Below are 19,311 nucleotides of genomic sequence, written 5' to 3' on the forward strand. Positions count from 1 at the left end.
ATACAGAATTGATGAGGTGCTTTTCAGATTTCACCATAGAAACATATTGATGGATCATGTGATCTATAGACTCCAGTGATCAAAGATTTGAAGAGCCTGGATTGAAGCTGATTGATGGAATCAGGAAATAAATTAAATAACATAAATCTAGACTATCTAATCTATCAGCAGAGGTGGGAAAGAAAGAAGTAGATAATTTACAAGTTCCCAAGTTGGAATGACTACTGTTGTGAAGACAGAGCAATTTTTTTAAAAAGATACTCAAAAAGCCAAGAAATATTTGATTTTAAAACTATGCTTGTAAGATGGAGAATGTGAAGATAAAAAGGAGGATATGGCCTCATTTTGTCTACTATCTCACAACTGTAGGTGAGACTTAAGTAGATTTTATTTGGTAGGTGCACAGAAATGCTAATATTCTAAAAGAACCATCTAAAAATCAATCTAGAGGGAAAAATATAGAACACTTAGGGGAAATATATCGGGAGGATGTGTTGGTGAGTACCTCATATGCTTTATGAATGAATAGGATGCCACAGAAATCAGATAAAATGTTTATGCTTGTTAGCCTTTTGGGACTATTACAAAAACAGCAGCTGAATAGGTGATTATGCTATGCTGAGGTCCCCTTATGAGCTGTGTCTACAGGTACAACATTGGTTGACTCAGAGGGCTCCTAAAAGTAGGGAAAACAAAGTTCTATCTTGAAAAGGCTGCTGAGGAACAATCGACTCACTCAGGACTGTAATCATTTGCAGCCAATGGTGCCATAAACAAACAAAACAACTGTGTCACTAATCAAGCCCAATAAAATATAAATGTCAAAACAAGATCATTCACAGGAGAGGGCAAAAACAGCAAGATGGAGTTTCAGGGTGCAAGCCCTGGCCCTTTTGAACATGAATATTGTATTCAAAAGGAGTGAGGATTGCACTGTGATGCTCCAGTCACCATCTTTTGTTTTTGACAGGCACACACAACACAAATACCACTGTTATAAAATTAGATGATAAAATCAAAATCAAATGCAGCCAACATAAGTATTTTGGAACAGTTTGGTCTTAAACCAGTGGTGAAATTTTAAAAAATTTACTACCGGTTCTGTGGGCGTGGCTTAGTGGGCATGGCAGGGGAAAGATATTGCAAAATCTCCATTCCCACCCCATTCTGGGGGTAGCCAGAGGTGGTATTTGCCAGTTCTCCGAACTACTCAAAATTTCCGCTACCGGTTCTCCAGAACCTGTCAGAACTGGATTTCACCCCTGTCTTAAACGTTAAAGACTATCAGGATGCCTCCAATGGAATTGAGATCTTAGATGCAGTTCTTCTTCCTGATAAAGGCCACCAAAGCACTAAAATCTTAGGTTCAGGTGTTTCATCTTTTACCAATTGATTTCAATTATCAGGGGGAAAATGGAAAGAGTGGTAGAAAGGCGGGGGGGGGTCTAAATTATTATCTGGATCCCCCACACCATCTTGAAAATGGCGTGAGATGATGATACAGTAAGTGCCTCACCTGGATACCCATTGTTATCCTGGCCTTGACTGAACAATATACTATATAAAGCCAAGCATGAAGAAAACATCTCAGGGAGGGAGATATTTATAAATAGCATTCAGATCTTGTCTTCTGTACTGACCATCTCAACTTTTATTTCCACCATAGATACTACCAAGGACACATATTAACAAGTTGCAAATATCTGCACAAATATTAAAGAAAGGAAAACCTCCTATGTATTATAGAAACAAACTTGATCTATGAGCTATAGGATACTAAATCTGCCTTTAGATTACTCCATTTGCCCCACAGATCAGATATTGGTAAATTTTAGAAAACCTTCTTCAACTTTTTTCCAGTCTGTAAAATCAAAAGTAGCAGGATAATTACAAAAATAAGTACAATAACAAGGCTATACAGGAATCAGTCTCCTATGCTGAATTCTGATGAGATGTAAGCATTAGACCAGAGGTGGTTTTCAGCCAGTTTTGACTGGTTCTAGCGAATCGGTAGCGGAAATTTTGAGTAGTTCAAAGAACCGGCAAATACCACCTCTGGCTGCCTCCGCCCCCATCAATTCGTTGCCCACCGAGTCCCAGCTGATCAGATGAGTCTTCTTTTATTGCCCTGCCCAGGAAAATGGAGCTGGAAAGCAGGTTAATGGGGTGAGGAGGGGATGGGGATTTTACAGTATTCCTCCCCTGGAATGGGGTGGAAATTGAGATTTTACAGTATCCTTCCCCTGCCATGCCCACCAAGCCATGCCCACCAAGCCACGCCCACCAAGCCACACCACGCCCACAGAACCGGCAGTAAAAAAAATTGAACCACTGTGATTAGACCAAGAATTACTTATTTTCTTTGTGAGCCATGAAGGGGTAAGGCAGCATGTATATTTCTAAATAACTTAAATCAATAAAAAGAGTACAGGTGAAATGACTCTTAGTTGGGCATCTGATTGATAAGCTATCTAGTCCATCCATAGATAGAGGACTTTACTTCAATAGCTAGATCATCCATCTAGAAAGTAAGAAACATGTGGAATATATTATCCATTTGCTGATCATGGTTGCTACTCACTGTAGTCAGATGTTGCAGCAGGTATGAAACATCAATCATATCTGCCAGAATAAGAAGTCTGGTAACAGCAGACAGAAGAGCACGTGCAATTTGAACAACAGCCTCTCTTTTAGATAAACTGCAAGGATCATCAGTGAATTTTTTTGCTGTTATCTTCAAAGCTTCACCTGCAAAATAAAAATATAAGTGAGGTCATTCAAATGCCCATAATAAATTGTTAAAGCTTGACCATCCATTCAGAATTATACCAGTTGATTTACAACCTTAGAGCCAATTTGGTTCTAATTTTATTTGTCTCATGATCCTGCAAAAAAAATGTATCTTAGCTTGCAAGGTAGTCCTTAGATTGCAGTTCCTAGCTTTCTTAAAATAACATGTTTACCCACAACAAAAGAAGATTCTGATACTTGAGTTTCCTCAAAGTTCCATTTCATTAGAGATGTCAGATTGGCACATCTGGGGAAACCCAAATCTGAAAGTTTCCAGGTCTTCCCCACCCAAATGAACATTCAAGTCCCTGTCCAACACCCCACATGTCCATCACATGGTCCAATCAGGCACTGTCCAAAACTGGAAATGCCTCCCAGTCACACCATCACAGCTGCAGGGCAAGATGTCCTTGACTCTCTGAGAAAGGAATGTTATTTAGATTATATATCTCCCCTACTCCATATAATTCCCCCCTCCCATTTTCCCACAGCAGAAAATTTGGCAGACCTGAAGGCCCAATGTAAAAGACAAACATATATAAGGATTGGAGTATTCCACAGAAGTCGTTTGCAACCTTCCCTGTGTAGGAAGTTAGCACCCACCCTCTCCTACAGAAATGAAATAACCTGGGAAGTATTGAAAAGGCAAAATATTATATTTCCCTGGATCAGAAATGGAGAAACATGTTTTTAGGCAGGAAACAGGCTCACTCATAATAGCCCCCACTTTTCTTAATGGACAATTAAAATGCCCAAGCCACTCTATTCTACATAATAAAGAGTTTCTCCCCTTCAGCTCCAGGGTGATGGGATTAAGACAGTAGATATTAGCCCTTTACACATCTCACCACAGGGCACCTGGGAAAAAGCAATGCTCAACCAAACTTGGACTCAAAGCACAACCTAAAGAGTTGCCCCTGCATGGCCCCATGGGAGTCTGACAACCAATCAGAATACATTTCTTACACAGGAACAGGAAACAGAGAGGTGGGGCCAAACAGAGTATAAGGCCAGGAACTTTCAGCCATTCTTTCTCTTTTCTTCTTCACCCAACATCTTGCAGCATGCGATCCCCCTTTTCTGTTCAGGAGCTCAAGCCATGTGGTCCTGTCCACCATTAAACCATCTTTCCAAGCAGCCTCCATGTTTCCAGTGTCTTTTTTCCCCACTTGGAGCTGAACCCAGAAGGACATTTCCTCCAACACCTGCCTGCATCCCACAAGCAAAGCCATTGGGGAAACTGCCAGAGAACCTTTCAAGGCACTGCTATAAGTTATTCCCGCTATTTTTCTCCTGAGGAGTCCTGCTATGGAGTACAAGATCCCTTCCACTCTGTAGCATACACCTGTGCACCACACCGCTTCCCCCCTCCCCCCCACTGCCTCACCCATGCTCCCTAGCACCTACCTGTGCACCCCCAACAGTTCCCATGCACCCCCAGCCTGGGACTCCTTCCTCGTAGTTAATAACCTGTGTGGTCCTGGGATTACAATAGCAGAGGATTCTCAAGATTGCCATCACTAAGTCCCATGACATCAGGTTGCTTAGCAACAGCAATCCCAGTCCCAATTTCCATCATAACCCAAGAGCTACCTGGATTGAATACACATATATATACACATAAACACAGAGAGGGTTTTATTGCTTCTAACCTTGTAAGTCACCCAGTCACCTTGTGGTGAGATGAAGAAATCTGAGATAGAAGCAAGCAAGCTATAGCAACAGAATCTTGAAGGCCTGACTGCATTTTCCCTTCCCTCTCTCATATATTCTACAGAATAAAGATGGACTCAGTCTGAGCTCTTTTCTTAGGCTTTCTCTCCGTAAAGTTTGTTTTTACAGCTGTTGGCTCTGCCTAAAGCATAATGAAGAACGGTTGCAGGAACTGGATATGTCTAGTTTAATGAAAAGAAGGACTAGGGGAGACATGATAGCAGTGTTCCGATATCTCAGGGGCTGCCACAAAGAAGAGGGAGTCAAGCTATTCTCCAAAGCACCTGAGGGCAGGACAAGAAGCAATGGGTGGAAACTAATCAAGGAGAGAAGCAACTTAGAATTGAGGAGAAATTTCCTGACAGAACAATTAATCAGTGGAGCAACTTGCCTCCAGAAGTTGTAAATGTTCCAATACTGGAAGTTTTTAAGAAGATGTTGGATAGCCATTTGTCTGAAGTGATGTAGGGTTTCCTGCCTAAAGCAGAGGGTTGGACTAGAAGATCTCCAAGGTCCCTTCCAACTGTGTTATTCTATTCTATTTTCTCAATGGCTCTCTAGGCTAATAGGGCCTTCAGACAAACTAACATTTGCATTAGATGTGAAAAAATACTACAAGACTCTTCTGGGAAAAGAGGAGAAGTAGGAACTTTGTATGGTCAACTGAGGAAGATAGCTCAAGCGGTGGAAAACACACAGGTAATCCTTGGTTTGCAACTGCCTTAAATGTTCAGCAACTGTTTGTAGTTACCACAGTGATGGAAAAAATAACTTTGTGATCAATCCTCAAATTTATGACCTTCGCAAAAGGAAGCTGAAATAACATCGTAAGCACAGTTAGCAATAGCAATAGCAGTTAGACATATACCGCTTCATATGGCTTTCAGCCCTCTCTAAGCAGTTTACAGAGTCAGCATATCACCCCCACAGTCTGGGTCCTCATTTCACCCACCTCGGAAGGATGGAAAGCTGATTCAACCTTGAGCCGGTGAGCTTTCACTTTGCTTCACTTAACAACAAGGCTGCCCACCCCAATTGAAGTTGCTAAACAAGGCCCACCATTCAATTATTTGGAATTCGGGGGCTTATATGATCCTCTTTGAACAGGATATCCTTCAGAAATAAAGATGGAATAAGCATTCCCGCCAAGGACCCAACCTTCCTGCAGTTTTGCAAAGCTGCAAAATTGAGGCAGATTGAGGTAATAGTGCATTTAAGTCTTTGATTATGACTGTGTTTCTTCCTCCTGATGCACCTGACTGATTACTGCTGTTTGGTTACCATTGTTTTTGTCATGTCTGCAAGCCATCTTTTCTTTTTGGACTTCAGGCCTGCCACACTTTCTATTGTGAGAAACTGGGTGGGAGGGTTATGTGAAGTTGGGTAATATGTAGCCATAATAACTTTCTTCTTAGAAAGTCAAAGCCGACCTGGCCAGATCTGGATGGGAAGAATCTGTCTTTGTGGCAGTGGGAGATTGGACCATGTAATGAACTAGTGGATGTTGGGGCAGGGTCTTGAACTTTCAACTGGGTGGGAAAACCAGGAGGCTTTCAGATTTGGGTTTCCCTAGATGTGCCAACATGGCTCTCTTAATAAACTGGGACTTTGAGGGATCCTTTGCCTCGGACTCTGATTTTATTTTGGATGCTGTTTGGAACCCTGACAGTTTTATTAGTGTAGTACCATTACTTTAATCCTAATATGTAAACTACTTAGTGACTTTTGTAATTGATCAATAAATATATTCATGCCCCAAGATGAGAGCCCAATTTCAATCAGAGGCATGGATGGAATATTGTAGGCAGGGGTGCCCAACCTTGGTAACTTTAAGCATGGCTGGCTGGGGAATTCTGGGAATTGAAGTCCACAACCCTAAAGTTGCCAAGGTTGGACATCCCTGCTATAGGACCTTATTTGGGTATCTGTCTATGATCTGAGGCACAGAATCTACTGTAAATTGCTTGGATTGTTATACTACACAAAAAGTCCTCAATTTCAGACCAGGTGTGCCACTCTTGGAGGCTTTCCAATCAAAAAGATATTAGCTATGAAGGTATGTTTACTTCCTGGTTATCAAATTAAATCTTAAATAATTAATATTACTACTTTATTAAGTCCATAGTAATTTCATCACATAAACGCTGTAGAAAAAAAAGTCCTTGGCAAGTAAAACCACGTCCTTCATTTTATGTGCTGACCATACATTTATTTTATCTCCTACCTGATAGGCCTAAGATGAATTTTCCAAGTGCTAGCAGCACATTGCAGCTAAGAATCTGCAGTGACAAAAATTTTAATTTTGTTACAATTAAAATCATTGTATTTACTGAGAAATGTAGTAAATGCAAGCATAATTGAGAATTGGATATTATGAGCACAGAACAAATAAAGGATTTGGAAGAGTCTTCCTTTTTTTTCCTTACTAGGGAACCAACAAAAGCTTTAATTGGTTGCACCCCAAAGACACCCAACACAACCATTCAATTTGCTAGCTTGAAGCGGCAATAATTTTGTCCCTGAAGCAGTAAACATCTTAAGGACAAGATATTGAGCTTTTTGCTTTACAGTGAAAATTATTGTGTGTACAACTTATTGGCCCTTGAAGGAATCAAGTCTAAATTTATAACAACCATATTTCATGTTCCCTGCTGTGTATTTAATCTTCTTGTGTCTTTTCTCATTTGAGAATTTCTCACTTAAGTTGCAAGTTAAAATTAAATTGTATTAGGGGGTCTTTTGTCTCCCCTAATTCTTGCTAACCAGTTTCTTCAAGAATAACATAGACATTGACTATTAATAAAGGAGAATATTTTTCGCTTAGGGTTAAAACGAGGTGCTCTCTGGTGCTTGGTTGTTGTTTTTTGCAGAACTTTCATTACCCAAACTAGGTAACATCATCAGTGTTAATATTGGTATAGAGCTGTGAGGGCGAATCTAGGGCAGACGTGCCCCCAGGTGGCATGCAGAGCCCGCTCTGCCGGCACGCGAGCCGTCACCCCAACTCAGTTCCACCACGCATATGCATGTGTGCCTCCCGCTGGCCAGCTGGTTTTTGGGTCTCTGCCGCACATGTGTGTGTGTGTCTCTGCCGCACATGTGCAGGAGGCACATATGCATATGCAGGGGGGTCACATTCTTATGCGCTGGGGGTGGGGAGCGCAGGGGGTGCAGTGTTCCCTCCCAGCCTGTTTTTGTTCCCAGGAGGCTGTAAGGCAACCTACTAGGCCCAAAATCAGGTGCAGGGGTGGGGGTGGGATGAACCCCCCCCCCCCGTGGCTCCTTCCTGCTCCTAGGAGGCTGCAGGGAGGCCTACTAGGCCCAAAATATGTCACGAGGGTGTTGCGCACACATGTGCGGTGAGGGTGCGGGGTTATTGGGGTGCACATGGGGAGGGGCGTGCAGAGGCGTGTCTCACGCCCATTGCATTATGGGTGCAGGGGGCGTGCTTTTGACACGAGATGACAAAAAGGTTAGCCATTACTGCTATAGAGCTTGCATCTCTAGTAGTGCTAGACTAAACTAGCCTAACACTGACGATGTTATCTTGTTTCAGTAAAAAAATATCTGCAAGAAAACAACCAAACTCTGAGAGCACCAAGGACCTCTCAGACACCAACTATGCTAAATTGTTTTATGAGAACAGGCTTTGCTTAGTTTTTCCTCCAGCAAGCATGCAAGTATTTACTTACATTTTAAAATCACTCAACAGCTGTAGGTCCCTGGGTGATTTATAATAAACAAAACACTAGAAATACAATTTCAGCAAAAACATGTACCGTACAATAAAACTAAATAAAATGCAAAATAAAATCATATTATAAATTGGCAGCTATAAAATGGTGGTTCAAAATTAAAACCACGTGAATTAAAATATAATTAAATTCAGTTTAAAAGACTGATCAAATAAAAACCTGGTGTCAGAATGATGTTAATGTGGATGCTAGTAAAGTTGAAAGTCAATGAAGTCCACCATAGAAACAATACTTTTCCTTTTAGAGTCCAACCTGACCTTCTTTGCTGGATCTGGAGGAGGACTCACTAAGAGATCTTAAGGTCTGAGTGAGAGCCAATCTGGTGGTGTGGCTAAAATTCAGAAGGCTGTGAGTTCTAGTCTCACCTTAGGCACAAAGCCAACTTGAGCCAATCATTTTCTCTCAATCCTAGGAAGGAGGCAATGGAAAACCACTTCCAAAATCTTGCCAACAAGGATTTATCCAAACTATCACCAGGAGAACATTGACTTGAAGGCAGGGGTGAAATTCTACCGGTTCGGGCGAACCGGTAGCTCCAATAATCAGCTGGGAGCGAACCGGTTTGCTCCGACGATCAGGTAGGCCCGTCCTCCTGGCCACCCTTGCGCTTTACTGACCTATATCTTCTCAGCTGATTCATGCGGCAGAGCAGATTGCCATGTGTTACTCCCCAGCAGTAATGCAGAAAGTAAGTTTTTTAAAAAATGTTCATGAGCCCAAAACATGCGCTCACTGAACCGGTTGTTAAGTTGGCAAGATCCCACCACTACTTGAAAGCGTGCACGCACGCATACACACACACACACACACACACACACACACACACACACACTGGTCTGAATAGGTACATACAGAAAAAACAGACCTTGGGTCTGGAAACCTAATTTGGTATCTAGTGAAGAATTGGCATATGTTCATCATCCGTTCTCACTGAGCTGTCCAGCCACTCTGTTTTGAATTAAGTTCCAAGACTCTTTTCAAAGACAGCCCACATAGAACACATTTCAGCAATTGAAGCAGGAACTTCTTAGCGTGCAAATAACTGTTGCATGGTTATCCAGGTAAGGTCACTGAATCAGCTGAAAAAGCACCCGGGTCTCTAGTGATAGTGATGCATCTAGGAGCATCCCTAAACTGAGAACTGTACTCTTTTATTGAGAGTGTGGACTTCTCCAGGACAGGCCAAGCATCACTCTGCTGAAGAGATGTATAATCCACAAACTGTACTGTATTTTCCAGCGTATAAGATGACTTTTTAACCCCCAAAAATTATTTCAAAAATCGGGGGGTCATCTTATACGCCGGGTATAAGAAAGGCCATACCTAAGGTGACCAGATTTTAACATTGGTAAAGAGGGACACCATTGACCCAGGGGGGGGGGTCTTAATTTTAAAAAAATCGGGACTTTTTAGTTAATGCTACCTTCAATCCTCATGAAGGAATAATCCAATTGAATTGATTAGGAATAAGATGTTCTGATAGAATAAATGGTCTATGGTTCATTTATTTTTATTTTTATTATTTATTAGATTTTTATCCCACCTGTCTTATTTTTACAAATAACTGAAAGGCGGAAAACATAACTAATCTTCCTTTTAATATTTTCCACATAACAACAACCCTGTGAGGTGGGTTGGGCTGAGAGAGAACGACTGGCCCAAAAGCAGGACTCGAACTCATCTTCCCTTGGTGTGTAGGCCAGCCCTTTCACCACTACACCAAAAGGCTCTCATTTAGTAGGAAGACACAGAAGAGGTTTTTTTTAGTGTAATGAGGGAAATGAGGGGAAATTCGGCTTGAAGCAAGATTTCTGGGATAGGGTCTTTCTTTTTTGGGTTGGCTTTAATGCCCATCTCTTGGCATTCTGGGAATTCTCCACTGGGAAGGAAGCTTTGACAGAAATATTATTTTTGCTCCACTAGAAATGGCCAAAGTGAGAGGGAAAGGCACTGATGGTGGAAGAAGATGAAAAGTGAACTTTAATCACATTTACTTTTCATCTTTCTTGCCTGCTTAATTATTTTTATTAGTTTATCAGAATATAACAGACAAAAAAATGAAAATAAGGGGAAATTAAGAGTGGAAAAAGGGAAAAGGGAGAAAGTGTGTGGTAGAAGGGGGAAAGGGGGGGAGGCATTGACTTCTGACTCTTTTTTAGCACAGTAGAAGATAATAACATTACAACCTACACTTTTTATTTTTACACAATAATATATACTACCCAATTCTATAACAACAAACTATCTAATCAGGAAAACCAAAATCATTTCATTTTTTCCACCGCAAGCCCAAAATTTAAAAGTGGTTTCCACAAGGAAACTAAAATAGATATGTTCTTTTCTTTGAATAAAGCAATCAGTTTAACCATCCCTACTTTTCATCTTGCTGTGATAAATAACATATAATTCTGTTCACACCTATTAATCTTTATAGACTATCATCATTTATATTAAAAAGGGAAAAACCTTTTTTTACATCCATTTTAAAACTCTAAACTTTTCTTGAAAAATATTTAGCAAGAGGGAAAGGCAGAAGGAAAATGCCCCCTTTTTCCTGTGCCTTTCCTCAGTTGCTATGGGGAATGAAAGGACCAGGGTTTCCCCCCCCACACACTGAAAAGAACCCCTGAACAACTTTGTGCAGTGCACAGCTCCATTTCGGTGCCTTTTACTGCCCAGTTTGGTGCCATTTCCATCAAAGATTTGGAAAAGTTTCTTCTTCTTTCCTTATGCTATAATTTTGACTCTGAGAAGGGTTTGCTGTTCTTTCTGACCTTTAAAATGATACATTTCAGTGACTCTTTCTCTGTGCTTGCCTTTAAGAAGCACTCCAAGTCAATCCAGAATGATGTAGATGTTAATACAAAGAACTGAGCAAAGTAAAATGGTGAAATTAGTCCCAGGAAAATATTTTTCAAAGAAACCTTGATAGTGATGAGGAGCTCCTCGCGCGCCACCATTTTTCCCACACGAGCCGACCTCCAACCTCTGTGCCCCTCCCCTCCGGGAAATCCAGGAAGGAACAGTTGCTACTTCTCTAGCCAAAGTGTTTCCTGGAGCTCTATGGTACTGGGTCATCTTTTCTTATAAAAGGAAGTAAAAGGGGCGGAGGGGGTCCGTTTTCTTCCTTTCATGTTTTAATATCTTCAATGAAAGTACTGAGACATAGAGAGGGGTTAGACAGAGTGTCTTTTGTCTTGCCCCAGTTAGGATTACTTAAGCAAATCCACTGCGCTTTCAACATGAAGCCAAAATCGGGACTTTTTTAAAACACCGCAGGACGCGGGACAAATTGTTAGAAATCGGGACTGTCCCGCCAAAAGCGGGACGTCTGGTCACCTTAGCCATAGCAAAAAACCAAAAAAAAAAACCAAAAAAAAACCTGCTGCCAAGCAAAAAGTCGCGCTGCCACCAGCACAGAGGCCAGCCTTTCAATTGATAACTTCAGCACTCCTCACCTGGGCATGTGGATGGATGAACGCTGGGATGGCTTAGTAAGGTCTGACTAGAGGTCTGGAGGAGGAAGGCGCTGAGCTCAAACTACGAAAGCCCGGCAGCACGGAGGCCTTTTAGCTGGCGCCTAAAAGTAGGGGGTCATTGTATATGCCCAGTTGCCTTATATGGCGGAATATACAGTAACTTTATCTTTCCTGGATTAAGTCTCCATTTATTGGATCTCATTCACCCCAGTGGTGGGATTCAAATAGTTTAACAACTGGTTCTCTGCCCTAATGACCATCTGGGTAGGTGGGGCTCGGTGGTCATGTGACTGGGTGGGCGTGACCAACTCAAGGTCACTCAGGTCGATGGATGCTTCGTCTTAGCTGTTACAATGTAATTAGGGTTAACCGGAGAGTCAGTTTCTGTAAGCAGGTCAATAAAGATTAGGCTAGAAACAACACTAGAATGTTTCCTTCCTGCCTTCCTTACAGGATTAGCCCTATAAAGTGGAAAAAAAACAAAAGGAGATTTCTTCCAACAATTGGTTCTCTGAATTACTTAGAAAGTTACCAACTCGTTCTCCCGAATAGGTGCGAACTGGCTGAATCCCACCACTGATTCACCCCTATTTGGTTGAATCAAGTTAAGTCATCTTCTCATGTTTTGCTAAATTGCCCCACATCTTAGTCTTAGCATCATTGACTGCGAGGATCAGTTAGAGGAAGAAAACACATGCTTTCTTATTCAGCAGATATTTCTCCTGAAACAACCAAAATAACAGAATAACAATATTGGAAGGGACCTTGAAGGTCTTCTAGTCTAACCCCTTGCTCAAGCAGGAGACCCTATACCATTCTGAAAAAAATAGTTGTCCAATCTCTTCTTAAAAACCTCCAGTGATGGAGCATCCACAACTTCTGAAGGCAAGCCATTCCATTGGTTAATTGTTCTCTCACCGTCAGGAATTTTCTCCTTAGTTGTAGGTTGTTTCTTTTGGATTAGTTTCCATCGATCACTGGTTGTCCTGCCTTCTGGTGCTTTGGATAATAGATTGACACCCCCCCCTCTTCTTTGTGGCAGCCCCTCATATATCATGTGCATCTAGTCCATCTTTTCACTACACTAGACTAGACATATCCAATTCCTTCTTCACATTTTTTAGCCTCCATCTCCTAATCATCTTGGTTGCTCTCCTCTGCACTCTTTCCAGAGTCTCGACATCTTCTTTATTTTGGGGTGACCAAAACTGGATGCAATATTCCAAGTGTGGTCTTACTAAGGCATTATAAAGCAGTACTAATACTTCATTCAATCTTGATTCTGTCCTTCTTGTTAATGCAGTCTAGGATTTCATTGGCTTTTTTGGAAGTTGCAGCACACTGCTGGCTTATATTTAAGTGGTTGTCTACTAGCACTTCTAGATCCCTCTTACAGTTGCTGCTACTGAGCCAGGTTCTACCTATTCTATACCTATACATTTGGTTTTCTTGCCTAAGGGTAAAACTTTACTTTTCTCACCATTGAATTTCATGGGCCCAGTGTTCATGTCTGTCAAGATCTTCTGGATCTTGAGCCTATCTTCCAGGGGGCTGGCAAGTCCAACCAGCTTGGTGTCATCTGCAAATGTGATGAGTTCCCCTTCTATTCCCTCACTAAATCATTTATGAAGATATTGAAGAGTACCGGGGTTAAGACAGAACCTTGAGGTACCTCACTGCATACTTCCATCCATGTAGATGTAGTTCCAGTAAGGGCTACATGTTGATTGAGGTTGGTCAGCCAGTTACAAATCCATCTGGTGATGATGCTGTCTTTCTAACTTACAAAGAAGTAGGTTGTGTCTACTTTGACAAATGCCTTGCTGAGATCCAAGTATACCATGTATATCTACTTTGTCCAATGATGAAATAAGATTTGTTTGGCATAATCTGTTTTTGACAATCCTGTGTTGGCTTTTGGTTATAACTTGCTTTTGAGTGTTTGTAGATCTGTTGCTTGATTATCTTTTACATGATCTTCCCAAGTATTGATGTCAGGCTGATTGGTCTGTATTTTCTGGAAACAATGTCAGCTCTTTTCCAGTTCTCTGGTAGCTCCCCTGTGCTCCACAGTCTTTGAAAAATATAGTTTTTGGTTATGGTTAATGGTTCCGAGATCAGATCTGCCAGCTGTTTCAAAACTCTGGAATTTGATCTATCTTGTGCTGGTGATTTGAACTAGTCTAATCTGTCTTTTCTGATTCTGTTTTGGTAGGTTAGACTAATTTTCCTTTTGCATGAAGAAAGATGCAAAGAATGAATTAGGCAGCTCTCCTTTCTCCCTCCTGCCCATCACTTCCTTGCCATCTTCTCCCATTAGTAGACTGGTTGTTTCCTTAACTTTTTTTTTGTTTTTCACATGTTGGAAGAAACTTTTTTATTATTATTTTTGACATTTATTGCAAGTTTATTCTGAGCTTTAGCTTTCCTGACTTCATCTTTGCAGATTTGGGCTACATGCTGGTATTCTGCCTTAGTTATGCATCCCTCTTTCCATTCTTTTATACATCATTTTTGTCTTCAGTTTACCAGAGTTCTTTGAGAAACTTACAGGTTTCTTTTTGGATTTCTTATTTTTCTTTTTCAGTCCAGTGGTGGGCTGGGGTTTTATCATCACATTTTTCAGAATTTCCCAACTTCTTGAGTTATTTTCCCCTTAAAAGATTTTCATCTTTCCCAAGCTCTCTCTAAGCTTGTTGAGATGAGCTCTTTTAAAGTCTAACACACTAGTTTGATTTTTTTTTCTATTGCTTGTGTCGGCATTGTATAGAATTTGAATATGACATAGTCATTCTCTCCCAAAAGTCTACAACATTATTAAGAATTAAGTCTAATATAACTGACCCTCTAGTTCCCTTCTCTACCGTTTAGATGATAGAACTGTCAGCTAGATTCACAAGGAACCTGTTGGTGTGGATTTGTCTCCCAGTTGATGTGAGGGTAGTTAAAATCCTCCATTACTACTGTAGTGTGTTTCCTACTGTAGTTAAATTAGTTAACCAAGAAAGTTGCTAAATTCTGTTCAGAACCAATTGTACGAAGAGGGACTTATTTTAAAACTGCAATATCTAAGAAAATATATTACTGTCTGGTGAAGTATTGCTGCGGATTTTATTAATCTCTTGAGCATAGAGCCCAATGGTTTTATATCACATGAACTTCAAGCTATCCTTCGCAAACAAAGGCAGATCTGGGGGGATGGAAACATCTATCTTCACAAAATTATCGACCTCGCTTATTAGTCTTGACCCTTGCATTCAACCAGACGTTACCACTGATTAAGTTTAAAACCTGAAATTATTTGATTGTTAATATGGATTTTCCCCTGCAGTAATTGCAGGAAAGAATCAAAGGGAGCAAATTAGAAGTATGTATTACTAATTATGTGGTCTCTTACACTGATGTTTCTCTCAGCCTATCTGGGAATTTTAATGTTTGTAGCACTGCAAACAATCCAATTTTATATTACTGTTTTTCTGATAATTGCCCCACTGAAAAGGATAGATTTAAATTTATTCAGAGGCATCAACAAGTGTATTAATCTTGCACAGCTGTGTTATCCAAATAGCTAATACTGTATAAAGGCTCTTTTTATTTTGAACAGTGCTAAGAATGAAGCTAACGAAGGGCTGAACCTTTTGGCCCACAAGGAATTCAATATACAAGATTGTTCTGAATTTGGGGTTATTATTTCAGTTGTTCAATTGACAGTGACCATCCAGACAATAACTATTTCCCTTTTTTCTCTAAAATTGAGTGAACAAAAAAGCAATTATCTCTGCCCACTTATTTAGGCCAATTTCAGCTGTAACCAAATTAGATAGCTCATGAATAATATCATTTTAAAGCCTATTAGAGAATCTACCTTAAATCTGTTCTTCTCTAGTTTTTGCAGATGCATCAGAGTTGGTCCTGGAGCTATTTCAGAATTTAATTCAGGAATTGCAAGTATCTTTAAATTTATTTGCATAATAAAACTTTATTGTTAAATAATTGGGGCATGGACTACGTTTTTTTAAAGATGACACAAAGGAAGTAGTAAAGTTGTAGGCGAGAGTAGTAGAAGTTAGCAGAATGAGAGCGAGCAAGAGGAAGATTAACACAAGTGGTGGGAAGATATTGTGGTTAGTTGCAAAGTCATGTCTGACCCATTGTGACCCCATGGACAAAACTCCTCCAGAGCTTCCTGTCCTCTACCATCCTCTGGAGTCCATTTCAGCTCATGCCGACTGCTTCAGTAACTCCATCCAGCCACCTCATTCTATGTTGTCCCATTCTTCTTTTGCCCTCAATCTTTCCCAGCATTAGGCCCTTCTCCAGTGAGTCCTTCCTTCTCATTAGGTGGCCAAAGTATTTGAGTTTCATCTGCAGGATGTGGCCTTCTAAAGAGCAGTCAGGGTTGATCTCCTCTAGGACTGACCAGTTTGATAGCCTTGCAGTCCAAGGGACTTGCAGGAGTCTTCTCCAACATCATAGTTCCCATAGGTGGGAAGATACAAATAGGAAAAACCATAATGAATGAAAGGAAAGTAGAAACTGCCTTCTGAAGAAAGAGACAGCAAGACCCTCTACCTTCTAGTATAGCCTGGGCCTGGTGTGCTGCTAGAAACCGTAAGAGAAGAAGTAGAGCAGACAGGAGAATACAGAGACTGGAGAACGTTGACCAACTTTATCTTGTGGACCAGATACAACATTTCCTGGAGCAGAAGGCCATGCCATCATTCATGTTTCAGTTCCCCTTCATTTGGACTATTACAACACAAACTAAATGGGATCACTTTTGAAGACTTCTCAGAAGCTACTATCATGCCCCCGTTGGAGTCTGAATCTGCGGGGGAAGATGACTGTAATAAGAGCCAACAGAGATCAAGAGGGTGCCTCCGTTGACCTTGGAGGAAATTGGGAAGGGGAAGGCTTTTCAGGGTTAGAAAGGCTTGCAGACAGGCAGGGGCAGGAGAGACAGAGCTCAGGCGAAGAGCAAGGACCACTCCATCCTGATCCTATAGCATGGAGAGAAGAGAGAAGGCGAGAACAATGCAGACTGAGCCGGCTACGAGGGAGGAGAGTGCCCCGCCCCTCTTCACAAGGCACACCTGGGGACACAGATGTAAGGAGGTGCCAGTGGTAGGGGATTTTGTTGGGAACAAGCATGGAATCTGTGGAGCCTCGTGTGCACTTACTGATGCCTGGAGATTAGTAGTTGTTCATTTGTTTTATAACTGATCGGGGGCATCAAAGCTGAGTACAAAAATAAAATTATTGCCATTTTATTCTTCAGTATATTCCTTCTTTCTCAAAAGAATTAACCTCACTTTCAAGATGTTTCATGGCTGAGAAATAAGTAGGAAGAGTGATGCTGCAACTTTGAAAAACGTTTCAGGAGAAGTAATAGATTTGTTGGGCACAGCGTAAAAAAGACACCCTGTGTCTTTTCAGAATTCAGAGAAGAGAAGGAAAAAAATGAAACAACGGATAACTGATTAAGTTGGCAAAGCAAACTTATTACTACAGGGCAGACAGAAAAAAAACTGAGGAAGTTGCAAAAGAAAGTGAGGGAAATGATTGATTAGTTCTGCATGCAAAATAGCAAAGCTTTGATGATCTCAAAATGAATGAAAAGCACCAACTGAGAGACTTTTGAGATTAAAATAGGATTGAGTTTGTCATGTAATATGGAAGATGTGGAAGATGAGATGAAACTATGCATGCAAGCTGCAATGTCCAAAAGGAGAAAAATAACTGTCAACAAACATTAACAGGTACCCAGTTCACTAAAAGTCAAAGAGCAGGTTTTTCCAGAAAGCCACTGCGTAAAAGATTAGCCATGGATGGCTAATCTTAGAATGGAATCATGGGACTGAAAGAACCCTCAGAGGTCTTCTAGTCCAAACCCGTGCTCAAGGCAGGAAACATACATCATCCCAATCAAATGGTTGTCCAATCTATTTTTGAAAACTTCCACAAATGGAGCACCTGCAACATATTCCATTGTTCCCACTGTCAGAATATTTCTCCTTCTAGGTTGGATCTCTCTTTAACAAGCTTCCACCCATTGCTTCTTGTTCTGCCCACAGATTAAGGCATCTAATAAGTCAATCCCCTTTTATTTTGACAACCCCTCAGTTAGTGGAAGATTGTTATTTGTCACCCCTAGTTCTTTACTTTGATATACTAGGCATACCTAGTTCTCTCAATTGTTCATTACAGGGTGTGGCCGCCAGATTCCTTATCATCTCTGTTGCTCTTTTCTCCGCTCTTTCTAGGTTTTCAACATCTTTTTTGTAGCATAGTGACCAGGGGTGGGATCCTACCGGTTTAACAACCGGTTCGCTGAGCATGCGCCTCCGCAGTTTAGAGAAGACTTACCTTCTCGATTGCTGCTTGGGAAGGAAAACAGCTGAGGCACAGCTCTGCCACATGACTCAGCTGAGAAGATAAAGGTAGGTAAAGCGCAGGAACGGGGAGGTGGGCCCACTTGCTCCTGGGAGCCAACCAGTTCACTCCCAGCTGATCTTCGGAGCTACAGGTTTGCCCGAACCAGTCCGAACCGGTAGAATCCCACCCCTGATGATGACTAGAACTGGATATAGCATTCCAAGTGTGGTCTCACTAGTGCAGTATAAAGTGATCATTTCTTCTGATCTTGAGTCTATCCCTCTGTTGATGCAGCCCACGACTGCATCAGCTTTTGGGCAGCTGCAGTATACTGCTGGCTCTTCTTTAAATGGAGGTCCACTAGGACACTTAGGTCTCTCTCACAGTGACTAGTGTTGAACCAGGTATTACCTGTTCTAGACTTATGCATTTGGTTTTGCCTCCCTAAGTGTAGGACCTTTCTTTTCTCACCACTGAACTGCATCTTGTTAGATAGGGCCAACAATTTGTCACTGTTGAATTTTTTTACTCTTTCATATTCCTTGGTCGTCTCATATTACACTAAAACTATCTTTTCCTAGCCAGAGGGAGCTCTTTAGAACTTCAGCTATCATTGAAGATTCATTTTCATGGTCAGAAATCAATGAAAACATCTTCAATTTATAACCATGTTGGACAGTTTAGATAAACAGTAAGAGTAATTTGCCATAATAGTCTTTTGCTATCAAAAAGAAAACTTTCTTGAGAAGTTCCTACTGAAATCTACCTCTGAAAATAATTTGTTTTACACACACACACACACACACACACACACACACACACACACACACTATAGTTCATTCTTTGAAATAAGGAGATTAAAAAGAACTTGAATAAGGCTGAAAGAGCACCATTAACTGCATCATGGAAATATTTTATTATCAAACCCACTCTGATATATACAGTAATTAAAGTTTGGATGCTTATTGCTACAAGAAACATAAAACAGGTCAAAAATAATTGAAAATAAGACTATTTTCTAGTAAATTCCATTTGTAGGAACTGCACATCAATATTCGGGCAGCTGAATGTCAACGGACTGAACTCTCCACAGAAGAGGAAGAAAATATTTCATTATCTCAAACAGTTTAAGAACGATGTAATTTGTTTGCAAGAAACTCATATCAAGTCAACTGATCAAAAATATTTGATCAACTCAA

The 19,311-nt window shown here is 40.9% G+C and overlaps 1 protein-coding gene across 1 annotated transcript in view; it reads right to left on the reverse strand.

The window, feature by feature from the left end:
- Nucleotides 1-19,311, reverse strand: part of CTNNA3 (catenin alpha 3) — an 878,552-nt gene that overhangs the window by 832,563 nt on the left and 26,678 nt on the right. The window contains exon 3 of the mRNA XM_032232234.1: nt 2,582-2,748. Within this exon, the coding sequence (XP_032088125.1) occupies nt 2,582-2,748 (167 nt within the window). The remainder of the gene's footprint in view (nt 1-2,581; nt 2,749-19,311) is intronic.

The sequence above is a fragment of the Thamnophis elegans genome, chromosome 15, assembly GCF_009769535.1.
Source record: "Thamnophis elegans isolate rThaEle1 chromosome 15, rThaEle1.pri, whole genome shotgun sequence".
Taxonomy (NCBI): Eukaryota; Metazoa; Chordata; class Lepidosauria; order Squamata; family Colubridae; genus Thamnophis; species Thamnophis elegans.